Below are 19,409 nucleotides of genomic sequence, written 5' to 3'. Positions count from 1 at the left end.
AAAGATGTCTGTGAATTTAAGGCCACTGGTCTACATAGGGGTTTCCTAGGCGACTAGGGTTACAAAGTGAAACACTGTCTAAAAAATTAAGAAAGTCATAATAAATTATTGTATATTTCACTATATACAAGTGTCTTCTAAGTGTGTCCATGAGCACTGGCTACTGCAATGATCTGTGTATAACATCAGTAGACACTACCATTCTCTTCTAAATTGGGTCATATTATTATTTCCCCCAGATAATCACACTAAACTTCATTGTCTCCTTTTTCATTTGGAGGGAGTGCAGTGGTAGTCCACTGTGGTCTTAGTGGAATTACAGTTTTCATCTTATTTCCTAGATATCTTCTTTGGGGCAGAAGTGATACTAGAACACATGGAGAGAGTGGCTGTAGCCTGATGCTGATGAAGACCCTGTGGGACATGGTGCTTCTGTCTCAGAAATAGCCTCTCTTTACTCTCCTGATGGAGACAATGGAGGCTGCAGGTGATAGGGCACACTATGTGCTGTGAGGCACACTCTTGGCTGAGCCTATGGGAAAGCTGTGGGAGCTTGCTCTCCTACCTTGACCAAGGGTTGCCTAACCAGGACAGTTGGGCTCTTCTGCTTCATACACTAGTCAAAGCAGCTGCAGCCTCTACCTCTGCTGAATCACCACAGCTCCCTGCAACCCAAGAAGGCTCTACATCTACATTTCTATTGCATTCTGGTCTTCCCACTGCCTTCATAACAGCTCAAATAGTGCTCTGCTTCTGGTGTCCCAGGGCTTAATTAGCCTGCAGCTTGAAGCTCTGACACTTTGGTCCCACAAACAGGTTAGGCTTCAGGAAACCACAGCAAGTAAACTCACTATTCTAACTACCAATTTTCTGTGTTATTTACATTTCTTATTGTGATGACAACATATCTGACTAGAAGTAACTTACAGAATGGTTTACTTGGGGTCATGGTCTGAGGACACACAGGCCATCATAGGAGGGAAGGCTGGCAGCAGGAGGTGTTGAGACAGCTTGTAGTAGATACCGGCTCACATTTCAGTTGACAAGGAAGGAGAAGATGTGAAAGGGGCAGGCTGGGTACCAGTCTGCAGCCTCCTCCCCTCCCAGATATACTTTTGGACTAGACTCCATCTCCCAATGTTACACAACATCTCAAAACAGCATCAGCAGCTGAGGACCCAGTGTTCAAGCATGTGAACTTGTGGGGAAACATTTTAAGTGCATCTCTGCCACACATATAAAAATCCAGTCACAGTAGAGTTACATGATTTCTAAAAAGACTCTCTCAAACATTATATTGATAATTAATTCTATTAATAAGCATAGCATATGTACCCTCAGCGTTGTGATACCAAAGTACCTCCTATGGACCTATGGAAATGCCATAGTGACACCTTATAATTATACTCCATTATACAAAGACCATGTGGTTTTTATAGTTTGCCATGTTTATTATTGTGCATTATATTTAGTTCTGAATGAGAAATGGTCTGAAGCATGTCAGTAAAATTCTGTCCTGAAAGGAGAAAGCAGAGGAGGAAGTAGGTGTGCTTAGACTTTTCACATCACGGAACAACCAGACTTATCTATTTTCATCTTGATATTACTTATTTCTTTCTTATGACTTTCGTTCTGTTCCCTGAGTTTTTCATTAAAAATTTCTTCTTGTTCCTGAAAAGAGAAATTGGAAATTGGAATATGCACAGTGTATCATTATCCCAGTAAGAAATCTGGCATCCAAGGACCAAGGGACAGCAATGAGGATTCAGGAGACAGTAGTCCATAAACACTGCTGATTGGAATGAAAATTAAAATATTACAGCTACTACTGAAGTCAATCTGCAAGCTCCTCCAAAAACTAAAGAGAGACCTTCTACCAGATGCAGCCATGTCATTTCTGGGTACACATCCAAAAGAATCATAGCCAACTTTCTACAGAGAAATCTGTATCCTCATGCTTATTATTCACTGTCCCCAGAAGCTAAATTACACAACCAGAATGGATGTTATTTAATAGATGGGAGAATAAAGAATGTTGTCTAATGTATGTAACTGTATCTTTTACAGCTGTCAATGCGAGTTAAATTACAGTATTTTCAGGTAAGTGGATGGAAATGACATAAGCCAAGCTGAAAATAAGAAGTATGCTTTGACTTGTGTGGAATCCAGAGAGGGGAGAGAAGGACACATAATCAAAGGGAAAACAGTATGGCAAAAGAGGAGGGGAAGAGCGGTCATTAAAGACTAAGAAAGTGCCATCAAATTTGGTTATATGCAATTACGGAAATGCTATAATGAAACCCTTAAGGCGTACTGATACTATATAATAAATAACCAAAACTAAGATACTATATGTTTTCAATAATAGTAAGGCAAGTACCCTTGAAAAAAATTTTTAGTTTGTCTTTTAATGTGGTGTCTGTTGTGTGTGTAGGATGTGTGTGCACACTCATGAGTGTGAGTGTATTTGATAGAGAGAGGGAAAATGAGATGGAGAGGCATTGGAGGAGGAAGAGTGGGTTTGGTGATATTGTGTTCACCAATACATTGTGGACCCTAATAAACTATTTTGAGTCAGAGTACAGAAGAGCCACTAGATATAGAGGCCAGAAAATGGTGGCACGCACACCTTTAATCCTAGCATTCCAAATGCAAAGATCCGTCTGGATCTCTGTGAGTTTAAAGCTACACTGGAAACAGCCAGGCATGGTGACATATGCATTTAATCCTTGAAAGTGATGGCAGGAAGCAGAAAGGTATATAAGGTATGAGGACCAGGACCTAGAGCCTGGTTAAGCTTTTAGGCTTTTAGCAGCAGTTCAGCTGAGATTCTTTTGGGTGAGGACTCAGAGACTTCCAGTTCGAGAACACAGGATTAGCTGAGAAGTTGGTGAGGTGAGGCTCACTGTGGCTTGTGTTCTGTCACTCTGATCTTCTAGTATTCACCCCAATACCTGACCTTGGGTTCCTTATTATTAATAATACCTTTTAAGATTCATGTTACAAGTGGGAAGAGGAGGAAAGGGGGGGCAGAGAGAGAGAGAGAGAGAGAGAGAGAGATCTGTGGAAGTGAGAGGATAGCCACCATGTTGTTTCTCTCTTTCCACATTGTTTGAGACATGATCTCTCCACTATTTATCTGCTGTGTGTTCCAGGCTAGCTGGCCTGTGAGTTTCCAAGGATTCTCCTGTTTATGCTTTCTATCTCCCTGCAAAATGTTGGGAACAGGAATTCATGGTATGCATCCTGCTTATACACAGGTTCTGGAGATTCGAATTCATGTCCTTACATTTGAACAGCAACCACTTTTATGCTCTGAGCCATCTCTCCAGCCTACATTTTTATTTCTTCAGTGTGATTCTTCATAGCTTTAGTAGTCTTTCTACTTTAGTATTTGAAATGTTCTGTCTACATTTGTTAGCATAGTGTTGCTGTTACATTGCTATATTGCTGTTACCCTATATTCAGCCTCTTACTCCATATTTTGAATTTTACCTTTAAAAAAAGTCTTTTACCATGTGATGTAAATATCATGTGCATGTAAATAGGATAATAATAAATATACATTTAGAAGAGTAATGCATGGTTTCCAGATTAAAGAAAGACACATGATTAGGGAACTTTATATAGACCTGTAAGATTTTGTTGGGGCCACAAAAAGTAAAGTACTGAGGTGTTCTGGGAGTACTTTTGTGCATAGTGTGACTCAGACACACAACCAGGAACAGGGAAGTGCCTATAATCAGTGCTGCTAAGGGTATAGGTAGGTAAACCTGCTTTTTAGGATGCTTACAGGGATAAAGACTAATAGAGATGGCAAAAACAATACCACTGTGGAGTGCACTAGGTAAGAGAAACATGAAAGATGTCTGCCCAGGAATAGTATCACAGCACACTTTCTATCTTTACGGAATGACAATTTCTTCAGTAGCAAAAAAGACGTCAGTGCCTGTGCAGTGGTACAGGTCTGCAATGTCAGATTTGGGGTACTGAAGTGGGAAGATCTTAACTGCCAGTCTAGTTTGAACTACACAGAGAGACCCTATCTTGTTGGAGCCCACAAAGATTCCAACTTGTGGTTTGACTCAAAGTCAGAATTTATGTTGATCTCAAAGGCTGCACAATAGGGTGGAAAAAATGGTTACCAGTTGTCTTAGATTTCAAGGCCTAATCATAAGGTGCTTTGCTGTGGGAAGTTGTTACCAGGTGTTTTGAAGTGTCTACACTTGGTTGTATGTTGTTGTTTGATCTTAAAAGGGGAAGGTCTTTTGCCTCTCCCCTTCTAGTGTATAAAAAGCCCATTAGAAATAAACTTAAGGTTGCTTCTGTGTATTGACCCAGGGACCTCCCAAAGCTATCCTGTGTCTCTTTTTTTCTTCATCTACTTCTATATTTCCTATGTAGCATTTCTCAATTCTTCACTTCCTTCTTCAAGGGACCATTTGATAGATTGGGACTGGACCCCAACACTGGCCCCAGAAACTATCTAGGACAAACTATTAGATAAAAAGATAATAGAGAAGTCCTGTGCTCTTAAAAAAGCAATATTTAATGTTGGTAAAGTACTTTCTGTAGGGATTTTAGTTATTTGCTTATATATTTTGAGAGATACAATGATTCAGGAGTCATGGAGCATAACCTATATGTAATGAGCCTTTGTCAGAGATACAAAGGTGAAGGTGTCTACACAGAAAAGTCCTTTACATAATCACATATACTAACCATTAATCAGTGTCTTTTATCACTGGACATTGAATGAGAAAATAAAGATGCCACAATGAATTACCTGAAGCTTATCAGCCAAGATCTCTTCTTGCTCTGCCATTAGCCTTGCTGTATCCGCATCCATCTTCTCAGTCAATTGTTTCACATAATCCTGAAAAGCTTGTTCTTTCTGCACCATAAGCTCCAGATGCATCTCATTCATTTCCTTGAACATTTTCACTGACTCTGTGGATTGAGCTTGTGCAGATTCCACTGAAAATAAAAAAAAAAAAGCAGAAAAAGTATGTAGATCAGTGTGTAGATTCTCCCTCCCTCAATGATTATTTATGTTGATTCTTTATGAGGGGAATTCCTAGGCACATAATTTATTCTGGAGTGACCTTAGTTCCTCTGATATATTTTCTTAACTCAGATATAAATTTTGAGAGTGAAGACACATCTTTGCTCTTCTTGTCTGAAAACATGATGTCACTGAGCCAGGACCAAGGAGAGGGCAGTAGTTACCCTAGGCTTCACTGACAAGGAAGCTGGAAGTTCTACACTCTCACTCTTCACAGGGACAACCCTCCACTTGACCAGCCACCATGGAGCTTCTGTACTCTGAACCTAGGCTACGTCAGATGACTAAGCATTTAAGGTGCAATTTAACAAAACCCATTGTTTTACACAACTACTGTGAAATAAAGTTTAAAATTCAAAAAGAAACATTTTCTTCAATGTGAGCTGAAACATTATTCACTGAACCCCCATTGTTGATACTTAGTTGGGCCTAAAGTTCCTTTGTTCATTTTGCATCTAATTTTCCCTATGTTCATGTTATTCCTACCAGATTCAACAGTGTGAATAAGCCCTTAAATCAGAACATGGGTCTACAATCACTGTGTGGATGAGCAAATAGTCTTAATCAGATTACATAATAGCTCTCTATTTAAAATATATGTTACTATAAAATTTGTATTTTCTCTAAAGGAAATGTAAATGACTTGACATAGAGTATGCACTTAACCATCCTTAAAAGCATTAACAGTAAAAAAAAAAAGAGGGAAGTCAACAGTTTTAGTAATGAGCGTTAGTAGCAACTCTCAACCTTTATACACCATCTTCATTTCTGCAAAGTTTATGGCCAGCATAATGCAGGCATGAAAAGTTCATGTTCAATGCTATTGTTTGCTGTGTGAAAGTTGATCATTGCACGTCAGCCCTGGTGACAGTGTGGGGAAGGAAATATTGATTGTACAAATGCAGAGTCTAATACATTTTAAGATTATTTCTCTGTTTTTTGCCTCTATCTCCTGAATCTCCTTCTGGTGTTTTCTTCTCTCTTCAGAGATTTTTTCCTTGAGATGTTGTTCTTGCTCCTAAGGAGGAAAGGATGGTTAAAGAGGCATAGAATAAAATGATCTCACAGAAATTGTTTCATAATTATCGAATAACTTCCTTTCATTTCTCAAATATTTTATCAGACTTGAAACTCTCTTTTAAGCTAGCCTCCTATCTTATCTTAGAGCACGATACTTCTTTCTCTTGAGGCTCCTGTGTTTGGAATTTCTTCCCAAGCACTCCTTCATAGTCTTTAGAAGAGGCTCATCCATGGAGTCCCTGAAGTATTGCTGCTGTAGAGTTCTACTTTGGGATTCTTGATCCAATAGGTAACACAATTGGGTATAATTATCACTCTCCTCTCCTCTTCCAACTGACCCCTTCTATAGTGTGGATATTCATTTCAAAATGATGTCACTTGGGAGGATTTCTCCATGGTGCTCAGAAGCATGAGTATAATTAGATCATGAAATTCTGATGGGATTATTAATAATAAGAAAATAAAATTGAGGAGACTAGGACTACAGTAGCACAGAGTGCACTCCTGAGCCAACGTACAGAATCTTCTGTGGTGACGTATTGTGCACCCTATAAATGTGCCTGAAGATCAGAAGACAGAAATAGCCACTGGACTAAACACAGATGTCAGGCAGGGATGGCACACACCTTTAATCCTAGCATTGGGGAGGCACAGACCCAACTTGATCTCTGTTTGTTCAAAGCCACCCTGGACTACATGAGAGAAGCAGAGCCAGACAGTGGTAGCACACACCTTTAATCCCAGTGCTTGGGAAGCACACACGCCTTTAATGGTTTGGTGGAGAAATATATAGAAGGTGTGAGAAGACAGAAACTAGAAGCCTTTTCGGCTGAGGAAGTTCATTTAGCTAGAGGCCTACCAACTGAGGCTTTTTCAGGTTGTGAAGTCCTAAAGGCAAGATGTGGCAGAGGCTTGTTGGTCTGTCTCTCTGATCTTTCAGCATTTACCTCAATATCTGGCATCAGTTTTTTATTATAAGACATTTAGAAATTCAAGCAACAATTTTTCAGATTTAGAGGAATCGCAGAGAGCAGTTAGGGTATAACAGTGAGGAGAGAATTTCCCCCATGTGTTTCAACAAATCACTATTGATTCCATTAGGCAGAAAATATGTGCTAGGTATTTTTTCATGAGATATGACACAAGAATTCCTTATCTCATCTGCAACTATAATTTTCCTTTTAGAAAATGTAACCAATTCTGTATGATTTGATGTGGGTACAATATGCAATGCATTGAAGGTTTTTTTGTTCAGAGCTTGGTGACCACTAGCTACTCTACAGTGAGTGAGAATAATGCAGGCTCCAGAGAGCACAGTCTACCAGTGAGAGGCCTTTAACAATTGCAGATTTTCTATGACACAGACACAAAGGATGTAAAACTGCAGTAGAGTGTCTGGCTACAATGGTCCTTCACCTAGACCAACTGCACTAACCTCTAATCAGTGTCTTTCATTCCTGCCATTAGGTGAGAATGTTGAGATGGCACAACAGAATACCTGAAGCATAAGAGCCTTGATCTTATCTTGCTCTGCTACAAGCTGAGCTCTCTCTCTCTCCATCTTTTCCGTCAACTGTTGCACATGTTCCTGGTGAATCCTGACTTTACTTTCTATCACCTGATCATATTTCCTTTGCATTTCTTCTATAGTCTTTGAAGATTCAGCTTTCATATGATCCACTGTGGAGGAAAAGGAAAGAAAAAAATATAGGATGGCTATGATGTCTCCTTCTGCAACACCTATTTGGTAGTTTGCTATTGGTTACATGGAGTTCTGTGGTACCAGCATTTCCCTTGGAGAGACCATGATGCCTCTGACATAGCTCACCAAGACATGGTTTGGGGAGTGAAGGTTCATCCTTGCCTCTTTTGTTCCAAGGAGAACTATATCTGAAGATATTCACTAATCACTAACAGACTCATAGAGTGATGGTTGAATATGCTCTGTGTGTGTGTGTGTGTGTGTGTGTGTGTGTGTGTGTGTGTGTGTGTGTGTTTCTACAGCTCTCTCTGAATTTTGTGTCTAAAGGTCAATGCTTTTCTATCACTAGTTAATTGTACATCAGCCATATACTGAAACTATTGTGATCTGATACTGATAGCTAAAAAGAACTTCCCTTTAATTTAAAAAGAATTATTATTTTACTTTCTGCATATGGATGTTTTTGCCTGAATGTTTCTCTGTGCATGTACATGCCTTGTGCCTGTAGAGGCCAGAAGAGAACACTGGATCCCCTGGAACTAGAGTTACAGATAATTATGAGCTTGCATGTGGGTGTTTGAAATTGAACCAACCAGTGTTCTTGACTACTGAGCCATCTCTCCAGCCCCGGAGCTTCCCTTTATATATAATCACAAATGTTCTATGGCCTATCAGCAGGAATATGCAACAATATTGGCTCACTCCAGTACACAAAAGGGAGAATGAGCACAGGGTTGAAGTGTCTGAGTATTACACAGATGGAGACCAAACTCTCAGAACTTCCCTGACAGCTCTCTCTCCTGTCATGCCTGTTATTTTCATATTTTATGAAATCTCTAACAAAAAGGATGGATAGTTCAAATAGAGTAGCCAGTGAAGTTTATGCTAATGTATATAATACAGTTAAAAATGAAATGACAAACTTAAGATAGAAAAAATGGTTTTACAAGTAATTTCACTTTGCCAATGTAAACCTCAGTGATGGTATAAGTGCCACAGCTTGTGGCTCAGTGATGGTATAAATGTCACGATTTCAAAGTAAAGCAGTGGGAGTTGTTAGATACCCCTAATTTATTATTAGACTTACTCCCTGATTGGATAGTGTTCTAATAGAAATTCCTGTCCTACATATTCATTTTTTATTCATTATTATTGCATGTATGTGTGGCTTGTGGGTAGCAGGGGCACACATGCGTCACTGTCTATGTGTGGAGATCAGAGGACAACTGTGTGCAGTCTCTTCTCTCTACCTTTACATAGCTTTTCGCAATTGAACCCAGGTCTCCAGGCTTTACAGGAAGTGCCTGTTACATGGTAAGCTCTCTTACCAGCCCTGTTCTGTATATTTTTACATTCTACTTATCATGCAGAAAATAGTACTTGTTTCTTTGTTTCTCTTCTCCACGTTCTTCATCTCTTCTTGAAGCTTTCTGCTCTCTTCTCGGAACCCCTCTTGGAGTAGCTGTTTCTGCTCCTAAGAGGGAAAGATAATATTTAATTTTACACAAAAGGAACAGGATAACAAAAATGTATCAAACAATTTTCAAATTAGTGCCTCTAAAATAATTTGGTAATTCCTCAAGTCTTTTGGTATTAATTCTTAAATTTTGTCCATTAGTCTCTGTACCTGCCTCTCTCTTGAGTTTTCAGTTGTTACTACAATCCCTGATAGTTTGGTACTTTTTTATTTAGTTAAATTTAGTGTATATCTACAGTCCCTGAAAACGTTTTGATCTGAATTGTACCCTGAGAATTTGTGGATCCACAGAGAATTTACTCATTGCATCTAAATCTAGACAGCATTTCCATCAACTGGCAATTATATGGTATAGGTTTTGTTTTCACACATACTTGCCCTTCTGTAATGACAAGTCCCAGGTATCTGGACTCTACCAACTGAGGCCAACATATGCTTTAAGTTCCCCATCCCTGAATATATACAGACATTTCTTTTGTTATTATTCACTAAAAAATAATGGACTTGAGCACCACCAACATCCATGAAGGTCTCAGAATTATTGTTCCACAGTCATTTGCAGACAAGTCTATACATACACGAATAATGAAAATTTAAGTCTGTAATTCTCAGGATAAAGTGAAATGTTTCATTATAGAATTGTATATAAGCTTCCAAATTTGATCTCTCTTTATTTCCAATGTGGAAAATTAAATGTTGAAACTGTAACTGTATTATTCCAAATACGTTAAATTTTAATGGATTTTTAAAGAATAAAATAAAGCTTATAAGATACTTGTACACTGCCTGTCTGTGGATAGCTGTTGTTTTTAGTGATTCAGGAAAATAGGATTCATAGGGCTTGCTTGTTTTTTTATTTTTATTTTTATTTGTGAGCAAGTGGCTTTGGACAGCTATCCATGCACAGTGGTGGGCACAGTAAGCTTGAAGAGATTGCTACAGAATATAGGCTGGAGAATTTCTTATAACACATGATTGTCTAGCCCCCTACAGAGTGGTTTCTTTTAAAGATTCTGGAGGATAAAAAATAATAGTGTACCTGAAGTTTAAGAGCTAATGTCCGCTCTTGCTCTGCCTTTAGCTGGATTCTGTCATTCTCCATTTTCTGAGTCAGCTGTCTCATGTGCTCCTGATAACTCCTTTCTTTCTGTTCCATCAGCTTCTCAGTCTTCTTCTGTGTTTCCTCCAATAGTTTTGCAGCAGCCATTGCAGATTCAGTTTTCTTACGCTCCACTGAGAAAGAGAGGGAATAATTTTACATGGGTCTACAGTGGGAAGGCACCGAGTGCTGGTGCTCTTTACGTACTCGTAGGTTGAAGTTGTAGTCACAGTGTGATGATATAGTGAGTTGTGATTCTGGTGAGGTAATTGGATTTAGATGATTGTGAGGACGGATACCCCATAGGAGCTCAGTGCTGTTGTAAGATGATAATAAAAAAAAAAGAGAGAGAGAGTTCAGTCTTCCCACCTGTTGGGAAGACAACCAAGATGCTAGAGAGAGCACTCTTGATCATCCCAGAATCCAGACTCTGGACTCTTATTCTCCAGAAATGTGAGAAGTCCATGTGTTTTCCCTGTGGCACCTGTCTGTGGCATTCTGTCCTGGCAGTTCTCCCCGGAGGAGACAGTATTACCTCCTTCTTCCTTCCATGGTTTCTTGTTAGTATTATGAATTTTCTGTTTTTTCTTTTTCTTTCATTTCCATTAATTCTTATTGTCTTTAACATAATGTACCTTAATCACATTCATTTTCCTTTTTCTTCTCATCTGCCCTTCTTTTCTGTACAGCCCCAATATGAAACAAAATTTAAGAGTAAAACTGGGGAAAAAGAGAAAATAAAGGAAAACCAAATAAATTTATTTAAAAGGGGAAAATATTAAAATCTTGTCTTGGAAGCTGCAGTGTGACACAGTGAGTCATGCAGTAACCCCTTTGTCCATATGTCTTTACTTGCAAGTGTTCATTGCAAAGAGTCATTGGTCTGGTTTGGGGCCTCTGGTTTCTATTATATTATTGATGCTATAATAGAATGCCAGGACCTTACTGGAACACTTGGATATCCTGTTGTTGTCCTATATTGGGGAGATCATGCAGCTTTGTTTCTGTAGTTCAGGTCTCTTCCAGGTTCCAGCAGATCATAGGTGAGGTGGATGTTGAGGCAGGCCAACTCATAACCCCGGTTCTGTGTCTATTTTATTTAATTTCATATATGTGGATGTTTTGCTTGCATATACATCTGTGCATCATGTGCATGCCTGGTGCTTGGCAAGACCAGAAGGGGCACTATTTGTGTTGGAGCTACACCAGTTGGGAACCACTAAGTGGGTATTGAAAATCAAACTGGGGTCCTCTAGAAGAAATTCCAGTGTTCTTAACCAGGGAGACATCTTTGTAGCCCCTTGTGGTCATCACTAATTGATAAAAAGATTATTCCAAGTCCATTTTACTCTTGAGGTAACTCCTCCATCAGTGACTGTGTTCCCCATGGACAGAAAGAACTTTAGGGATAGGCACATCTTTCTCATTGTTGTTTTAGTTTAAGAATAAAACTGTTACAAGATTCTGTAAGTAACTTGTTTTTGGTTCATTTCTTACCTTCAATCACCTTTTCCTTTTCGGTCAGACTCTGATCTGTCTGTAAAATTGCATTAGAAACAGCCTCCTTGGATTGTATGTATGTCTGTAGAATCTCTTCAGCCTTAGAGTCCAGAGAACATAAGTTAGTGGGACAACATCTATCTATCTGTCTCTCTACCACCCTCAAGAATTGTCCTTTTCATCTAAGATTCCTTACCAGAGAAATGGGTAAATCATCCAAGGCAACCAAATGGAGCCCCCTACTGGTTGATACTGGGAGAATGTGATTCTGTACATTTAGACTAAGGCATGTGAATTGGAGTTGATAATCTTGTGGGCTTACATGGGTGAATCATTGAGACAGAAAGCATTCAAGGAGAAAATAGTTAAGAGAGATATAGATATAAAGATGAAATGGTCAGAATGTAGAAATGAAAAGTAATCATAGATCAGATGAATAAGTGACACTTTCTGAATGTTTGGATCAAGGAGACATGTCAGCACTGGTAGAGCACACTGATAAATATCTTGGTTACCTGTATGCCCTTCTTTGGTTCTCCATGGTACTTTTTCTTCAGCCTTTCTGTCTCCTGAACAAAGAGGCAGTAACCTCCTGGCTTAGAATACATGCCTTGACTCACATCTTCTTCAAGAGGTCTGAAGATATCCTGAAGCAATTCCCGGCAACGGGCTGATGATTCTTCCAGATTGCATTTACAAAAGTTGTCCCATTTTTCTTGTAGCTGAGACTGCAGTGTGAATAAGGGAGTAAAAAGAACACCAGAGAAGAAAGGAACAAGGGTTAGAATTTCTCCAAGGGCTTCCCCAAAAACCTGTTGTCTCCAGAAACTTGATGATAGCTGAGAAAAACTGTGGCTCTTCTTTGAGTTTGAACCTTTTTATGAATCCCCTCCTTACGAGAAATGATGCTCAGAGGTTTATACCAAACCTAATTGCAAACTTTGCTTTTAAACTGGACTGACGATGGCTATGAATGGAATGAAGGATCCAAAGCATAAGCCCAAGGAGACAACTAAAACCACAAGTTCATTTCTTTTGGCCAAAGGAAATAAAATCGATCTATCCAAGTATATAATTTGATTAAAGCACCAATTGTCAATTATATGCATTTAAAATAAAGGTTAGTATCATACAATTATTTCAAACTTAATCCATAGTTTAAAGATTGTTTCTTTTGAGTATATGGTTCTAAAGAGGCAGTTGTTAACATTTTAAGGCTACAAAGTATAGCTTTCTTTAAAATTAACACTCATTTCATTGTCTGGTGTATACTTTGCGTTATACAACATTGATCTATATAAAAATTTACTCCCAATTCCTTTTGGAATGAATGGTCTTCGTCTTTAAATGAAGTGCTGAGGAAGATTTCTATGGCCTCTCTCTCACAGGTCCTGTGCTGATCCAGTAGTTCCTGGAGAGTATCTGTGGGCAGCTGCACCCTCAGGCTCATCTGCTGGTCATAGTGGGTAATGGCCTTTTGCACTGCAGCTGCGTTCTCTATTTTTGCCAATGACAGGACTGCATTCTCCATGCAGGGCACTTTTCCAGTGCTGATGGCTTCAACATAGGTCATCACTAGACTTTCTAGTCCTATAAATAGAGAACAAATGATGACATCCACTAAGTAGAATTTTCTTCTCTAAGGAAAAGATAAGGCAGGCCTGTGTATATCAAACATGAATATCTCAGTCCTCCAACATGTTTAGAATAAGTCTTCTCATAGTGGTTCTCAATCTGTGGGTTGATAGCCCTCTGGTCTCCTAAGACTATTGGAAATATCAAATAATTACATTAAGATTAATAACAGTAGCAAAATTACTGTTGTGATATAGCAACAAAAATAATTTTATAGTTGAGGGTCACCACAGCATGAGGAACTGTATTAAAGGGTCACAGAATTAGCAAGGTTGAGAACCATAAGATTTTAATTAAATATGCGAGGAAAAGTAATGTTTTCCTTATCCAAAATTGTTCTTCCTTGTCTCAATGTAGCTCAGTCTTGCTTTATAAAACTTTCTGAGGGAAACCAATTGGATAATGGCTCTGCTTTTCCGTACAGTAACCATGAGAAATAAGGTTTTATAGTCTTTATTTTTTTCACTTAAATGTCTGAATTAATTTCACTTCATTTTTACTTAAATTATTTGACTATAAATATGTTGATTGGATACTGGACAATAGCAGAAGTCTTACTTTTCCAACACTATGGAGACTTAACTTGGTTTAACTTATTTAAACTAAGTTTTCACTACCTATTCTACTTAAGGATTAGACTATATTAATGTTTCTCTCTCCCTTCATCTTGAAATGAGTGGAAGACCAAGAAGGGGACTCACGTGGGCCATTGACAGGGATGCCTCCTGGAAGAGTTTTGGCTTTGCAATGGTTAAAGATGTACAAACAGAATTCTGCTACTTGCTTCAGAAAATCAGAATCGATCTCATTTTCTTGCAGTGTCTCCAGCTGGGAGAGTTTTTTCCACTCGGTGGGTGGGTAGAAGGCAAAACACTTCTTCTTTGGAAAGAACTTCCGAATACAGAGTCGGGGCAAGTTGTATTTTTCAACTTCTTTGCAGGTACCTGGGGAAATAATTTTTCGAAAGGAGGGTGAATAGTTAGTGGAAGTGTTAGCTTGTCATTTAAGAATTTCTTCAAATAAATCTATGTTATAGTATTTCGTCATGTGCAGCTCTGCCACATAAGTTGTGAAGTAAGTAAGGAGATGAACGTGCTCTGGTAACAGTACTGAGAAAAGGAGGCAGCCAAAGAAACTGCAAATTAATGTAGTTATTATTGATTCTATTCAGGCAGATGGTAAATAATAATTATTTCTTAGGAATAGCCCAAAGCATATAAAAACTGAGTGTGTCACCCCAAAAAGATATAATTTTCCTGGCATTTTTCACCTACAAGTATCACTCTCTGTACCTTTCTTGAGCTTTAGCGAATTCTCCAGGTACTCATCTGCTGTGACATGGACGCCATCTACTTCCATCTTCAAGGTCATGTCTCTCAGGCTCCACACGAAGTCAGGGAAGAAGCTCACAAACTCTGCTGAGTCCTCCACCTTATTTTCCTGGTCAGGTGAGGACCTTGCTCTGATGCAATCTGTCAATTCTGTCACATAGCTGGGTAGCTAAGGAAAGGTGGTGAACGAACAGGGTCCCCAGTCTTCTTCCTCCCTTTGGTCTCATCCATCTCCACACATGGTTTTGCCATGCTCTGACTCAGTGTGGACGCATTAGTTGGTGTATGAAGTCTCCCCTTATACTGGGATTATTCTGCCTCCTGTCTGTTAACACTGACTGCAGCATTCAGGCTGGGATGTTCTCCATCACAGAAAGGATACTGCAGCTGGTCCATGGCCTGCTGGTTGATGGCTCCCATGCTATTGTATACAAAGGTGCTACTCAGAAGTATAGCCAGGGCAAAGATCCAGCAGTCATTCTGGTTGTCTCCCTGGAAGTCAGAACACACATGGGTCAGGAGTATGTCATGTGTCAGTTTTCAGGTGAGCAGAGACAAAAGTATGCTCATTTAATCAGATGTTTTCTACAATGATTAGTAAAACTAGTGCTGTTACAAAAAACCTACACAAGACAACACTAAACAAAAGCTATCATGGCTTCCATTGAACTTCAAATATTTTTTTACTAAGATTTGTGGTTTCCCATGAGGAGTTAGCAGAGCCTGTTACAATCAGTTGAGACAGGCCCAAGTCCCTCCTCCCTGCACGAAGGCTGCACAAGGTGTCCTACCTTAGGCACTTGGCTTCACAGGAATGGAAGGTGGTTTGGGAGGGAAGGCTGGGGTGGGGCAAAAGAAGGGAGGAGAGGGGGATCTGTGGTTGGTATGTAAAATGAATAGAAAATTTAATAAAATAAATTTAAAAAAGAAACATAAAGAAAGATTTTTGGTTTATACTTTTTCTTTGAAGGTGTTCTTTTGACTATTGGCAGGTAATTTCTAAATAGACAGTGGATATTAGCAGATATTCTAAAGCTTCAAATACACTGTAGATTTAAGTATTTCTCTCATTGCTAAGGAGAATATATGCTTTCATGTGATACATAAAACCTGTGGCTATTTTTTTAAGTAGCATTTCTTTTATTCTTATAGTTCTTGGAATGGAAAATATGGGTTTGCCCAAGTTGATCAAGCACAAAGGACTTAGTTAGGCTAATATAGGCCATTCTTGGGTACATATTATGTACAAGAAAAAAATATTTATCTTAATAAATATTCAAAGAAATGTCATGATAGATAGAGTGCTATTTATTTAATTCAGTTGGTAGATCAAAAACCTGAGTCTGAAAGAAGTTTAAAAATTAAAATTCTAATTTAGTAACAGGGTTTGCATTTAAACACAGTTATGGGCCTTCAAACTCAAACCTGCAATTGAAGTTCTATGTAGAGCAGGATACACAACACTGAGTTTTTCCTTGGTGCCTTCATAAGGTTGGGTACCAGGTTTAGGTTACAGCCTGTTAGTTGATGGGATACTGCAAAATAACCATCCTGCTCTTCTGTGAGTCTATTTATTAGTGGTGGCTAAAGTTAATGACATGATGATACAGTAAATGCAGGTTCTTATTTAAAAATTATAGAATATTTAGATATCAGGGTCTGATTCTTAAAGTGAATTCTCAATCCTTACTTTCTCAACATCGCCCAGGCCCTCAGTGTCAAGAAGAACAAGCGTGTGGTCTTTCTTGTGGGGATGAGGCACACACCACATCCAGATTCCTTTGGTGTGAGCCTGCACTGTGGAGCCCAGAGAGAAGCCTGTGACATGTAGAAGAGAGGACAGTGACAGAGAGTTAGAAGCGGGTGTTTCAGGAAATTGATGTAAAAATGAGAACAATCCAAGCCAGTAGAGCTAACTGAAACTAAAACTAGTATTGATCTTGCAACCAGAGAAATAGTAAAATTCAAAATACCAAATACTTGAAAATATTCAACAGTTATTAAAAGTAATATTCAGCAAACTACAAGAATTTCTTAATGCAAATGTATAAAATGCCATATATGAAGAACCATGCCAATTATACTCAATGGTAGAAGCTGAAAATTTTTCCTTCAAGATCGTAAAAGAAAAATGTATGCCCAAGTTTGGACACTGGTGTTCAATATAGTGCTTGAAGTGTTATCCAAAGTAATTAGGAAAAAAAACCCAGAAATATCTAGCACCCAAATTGGAAAGGGAAAATATGATTATCTTTGTCACAGATGGTATGATCTTATGTATTAAACCTTTTAAATATCCCATGACATAATGTTCAATATAATCACTTAATCCAGCATAGCTACAGAATTATTTCTGTGATTTGTATAATTAGTTCCTTTTCTACACACCAATAATGACTAACCAAAATAATAATGTACAAAAAATTAAGAAATTAACCCCACTTATAATTTCATCTAAATATAAACTACCTTGGAATAAATACACTTCATTTAGAAGGTGGCAAATCTACATGGGGAAATATACAGATTATTTTTAGAAAAAACTTCAGAATGCACAATTACATATTTCACGTTCAAGGCTTGGAAGCGACAATATTCTTAAAATATCAATGCACTGCTGGGAGGTGGTGGTGCACGCCTTTAATCCCAGCACTTGAGAGGCAGAGCCAGGCGGATCTCTGTGAGTTTGAGGCCAGCCTGGGCTACCAAGTGAGTTCCAGGAAAGGTGCAAAGCTACACAGAGAAAACCTGTCTTGAAAAACAAACAAACAAACAAACAAAAATCAATGCACTAAGATATGATGAATGTCCATTCTTTTTGTGATGAAGACCTTGCTTAATTATCAAAGCTTATCAAAGCTGTTCTTGAACTAGGAGATTCCAATATAACCTATTCAATCTATATAATGTACCTGTATTGATGTTTTCAAGGTTGAAAAATATTTTTTAATTCTATTTAGAAAAATATCTTTTTAAAACATAGACTTTTTTGGGGGCAGGTTTGATGGCTCAGGTGGTAAAGATGCTCAGTGTCAAGCAAGACAACCTGACCTCAATCCCCAGGATCTATATGTTGGCAGGAGAACACTGACTCTCACAGGTTGTACTGTGGTTTCTAAACATGTTCATAACATGTTCACACCCTGTATAATTTTAGAAGTTTATAAAAATATTATCTTCAGCATCCTGAGTTCTGGGATTTCTGCCCTGCACCACAGCGATTACTTCCCTCTTTTTGTTTTAAGGGTCAAACCCACTGTATTTCAGCCCAACTCTGAGTAGATTAGATTTCAGGAACAGGTTATAGAACTGTGATGGAAAATTGGGGAATGGATAATTTTTGGGTGATGGGTATGTAGTTTGTCTTGGAAAAATATAATAAATATATAAGTAGATTCAGGTGATGATTGTAAAATAATGGGAGTTTGTTTAATGATAAAGAACTTCAGTTAAAATGGTTAGAAGAATAAATTTTATGTTACGTTTATTCATGACAATAAGAATTTCCAATTCAATCTGAAACATTTTGAAACCTTAAAGGTCAGAGGAAACTCACTGTAACCTCATGAGATTATTAACTACAAAATCATCATCATAATTATTGTGTGTGTGTTTATGAGTGATGTGTGTTAGGGTGTGTGTGTATAGATTAGGCTGTCTTTTTCTGCCTTCTCGGTACTGGGTCCAGGTTGCCTTGTGCAGCAAGGGCCTTTACTTGCTGATGCCTCTTTGTGGCCCAGCCTTTACTTTTAACGACTGTCCCACAGATTATTATGTAATTATTTATTCTTCTTAATGCTTTTTCCCTTTCTAGGATAGGAATGATTTCTACTTTTAAAACAGAACTGAAGATTATAAAGAGTGTTATGGAGCTGACTGACTTCCTGAAATAGAGTGAAGATAAAAAGCCCAACTCTGAGTAGATTAGATTTCAGAGTCTATCTCCTTCTCTAACATTGTTCCCCCTCACAACCCAAGTTCAAAGTGTGACCAAAGAGAGGGGACTCAGCAAAGCACTGTTGGTGGCACCCACCTGTGTTCTTCCCAGCCAGCTTGTTCATCAGGTAGGATTTGCCTGTGCGGTAAAGGCCCACGATGGCCACCACCACCACCGGCTGTGTGATGGCCGACAGGATCTCCAGGGCCTTCTGATTAGGCCTCAGTAGTCCTTTCACATTCTCAATGAGACACAGGGGCTCTGGCATGTGGACCTTTAGGGCCGAGTCCATTGGGGTTCTCTGTCTTTGAGGGAAGAGGTGGAATAAATTAGAAATCCCTTCTCTTCTCAGAAGGTCGAGTCATACAACCCTCCAGCACAATCTGAAGTTTTATTGTATTGTTGAAGTGGTAAAGCAAAAATCTGCATAATGAAAATATTATCCAAAAAGTTGAATACAAATGATAGTACTAATGAATTTTCAAGATTTAAGTACTAACAACTCAACTCTTCCCTTTAAGTTATCATGGATTCTAGTTTTAAATTTCATGCATGAATAGGAAAGATAATTTATTAAAAAATAGATGTAAAGCAAGAATAACTGGACTACAACCCACAGCTCCAGAGAAGCTAGCTAACAAGG

At 38.6% G+C, this 19,409-nt stretch overlaps 1 protein-coding gene across 1 annotated transcript; it reads right to left on the bottom strand.

Moving 5' to 3' along the window:
* Positions 1 to 1,560: 1,560 nt before the first annotated feature.
* LOC118586269 (guanylate-binding protein 1-like) lies at positions 1,561 to 19,058 on the bottom strand. The gene is made up of 12 exons (XM_036191389.1): positions 18,863 to 19,058; positions 16,520 to 16,647; positions 15,212 to 15,321; positions 14,791 to 14,990; positions 14,200 to 14,442; positions 13,173 to 13,453; positions 12,379 to 12,591; positions 11,861 to 11,963; positions 10,304 to 10,497; positions 9,168 to 9,261; positions 4,787 to 4,977; positions 1,561 to 1,671 (listed from the first exon to the last, which is right to left on the bottom strand). The coding sequence occupies exons 1-12, from the start codon at positions 19,056 to 19,058 to the stop codon at positions 1,561 to 1,563; spliced, it is 2,064 nt and encodes a 687-aa protein (XP_036047282.1).
* Positions 19,059 to 19,409: the final 351 nt, after the last annotated feature.

This window comes from Onychomys torridus, chromosome 6, assembly GCF_903995425.1.
Source record: "Onychomys torridus chromosome 6, mOncTor1.1, whole genome shotgun sequence".
Taxonomy (NCBI): domain Eukaryota; kingdom Metazoa; phylum Chordata; class Mammalia; order Rodentia; family Cricetidae; genus Onychomys; species Onychomys torridus.
This window is presented reverse-complemented; position numbering and strand designations above follow the sequence as displayed.

Coding starts and splice junctions, on each gene's coding strand:
- LOC118586269 (XM_036191389.1), bottom strand. CDS start 19,058: ATGGACTCGGCCCTAAAGGTCCACATGCCAGAGCCCCTGTGTCTCATT. Junction 12,592..13,172: donor CATTCCAAAAGGAATTGGGA/GTAAATTTTTAT, acceptor TTCACACTGCAG/TCTCAGCTACAAGAAAAATG. Junction 1,672..4,786: donor TCTTGGCTGATAAGCTTCAG/GTAATTCATTGT, acceptor TTCTCTTTTCAG/GAACAAGAAGAAATTTTTAA.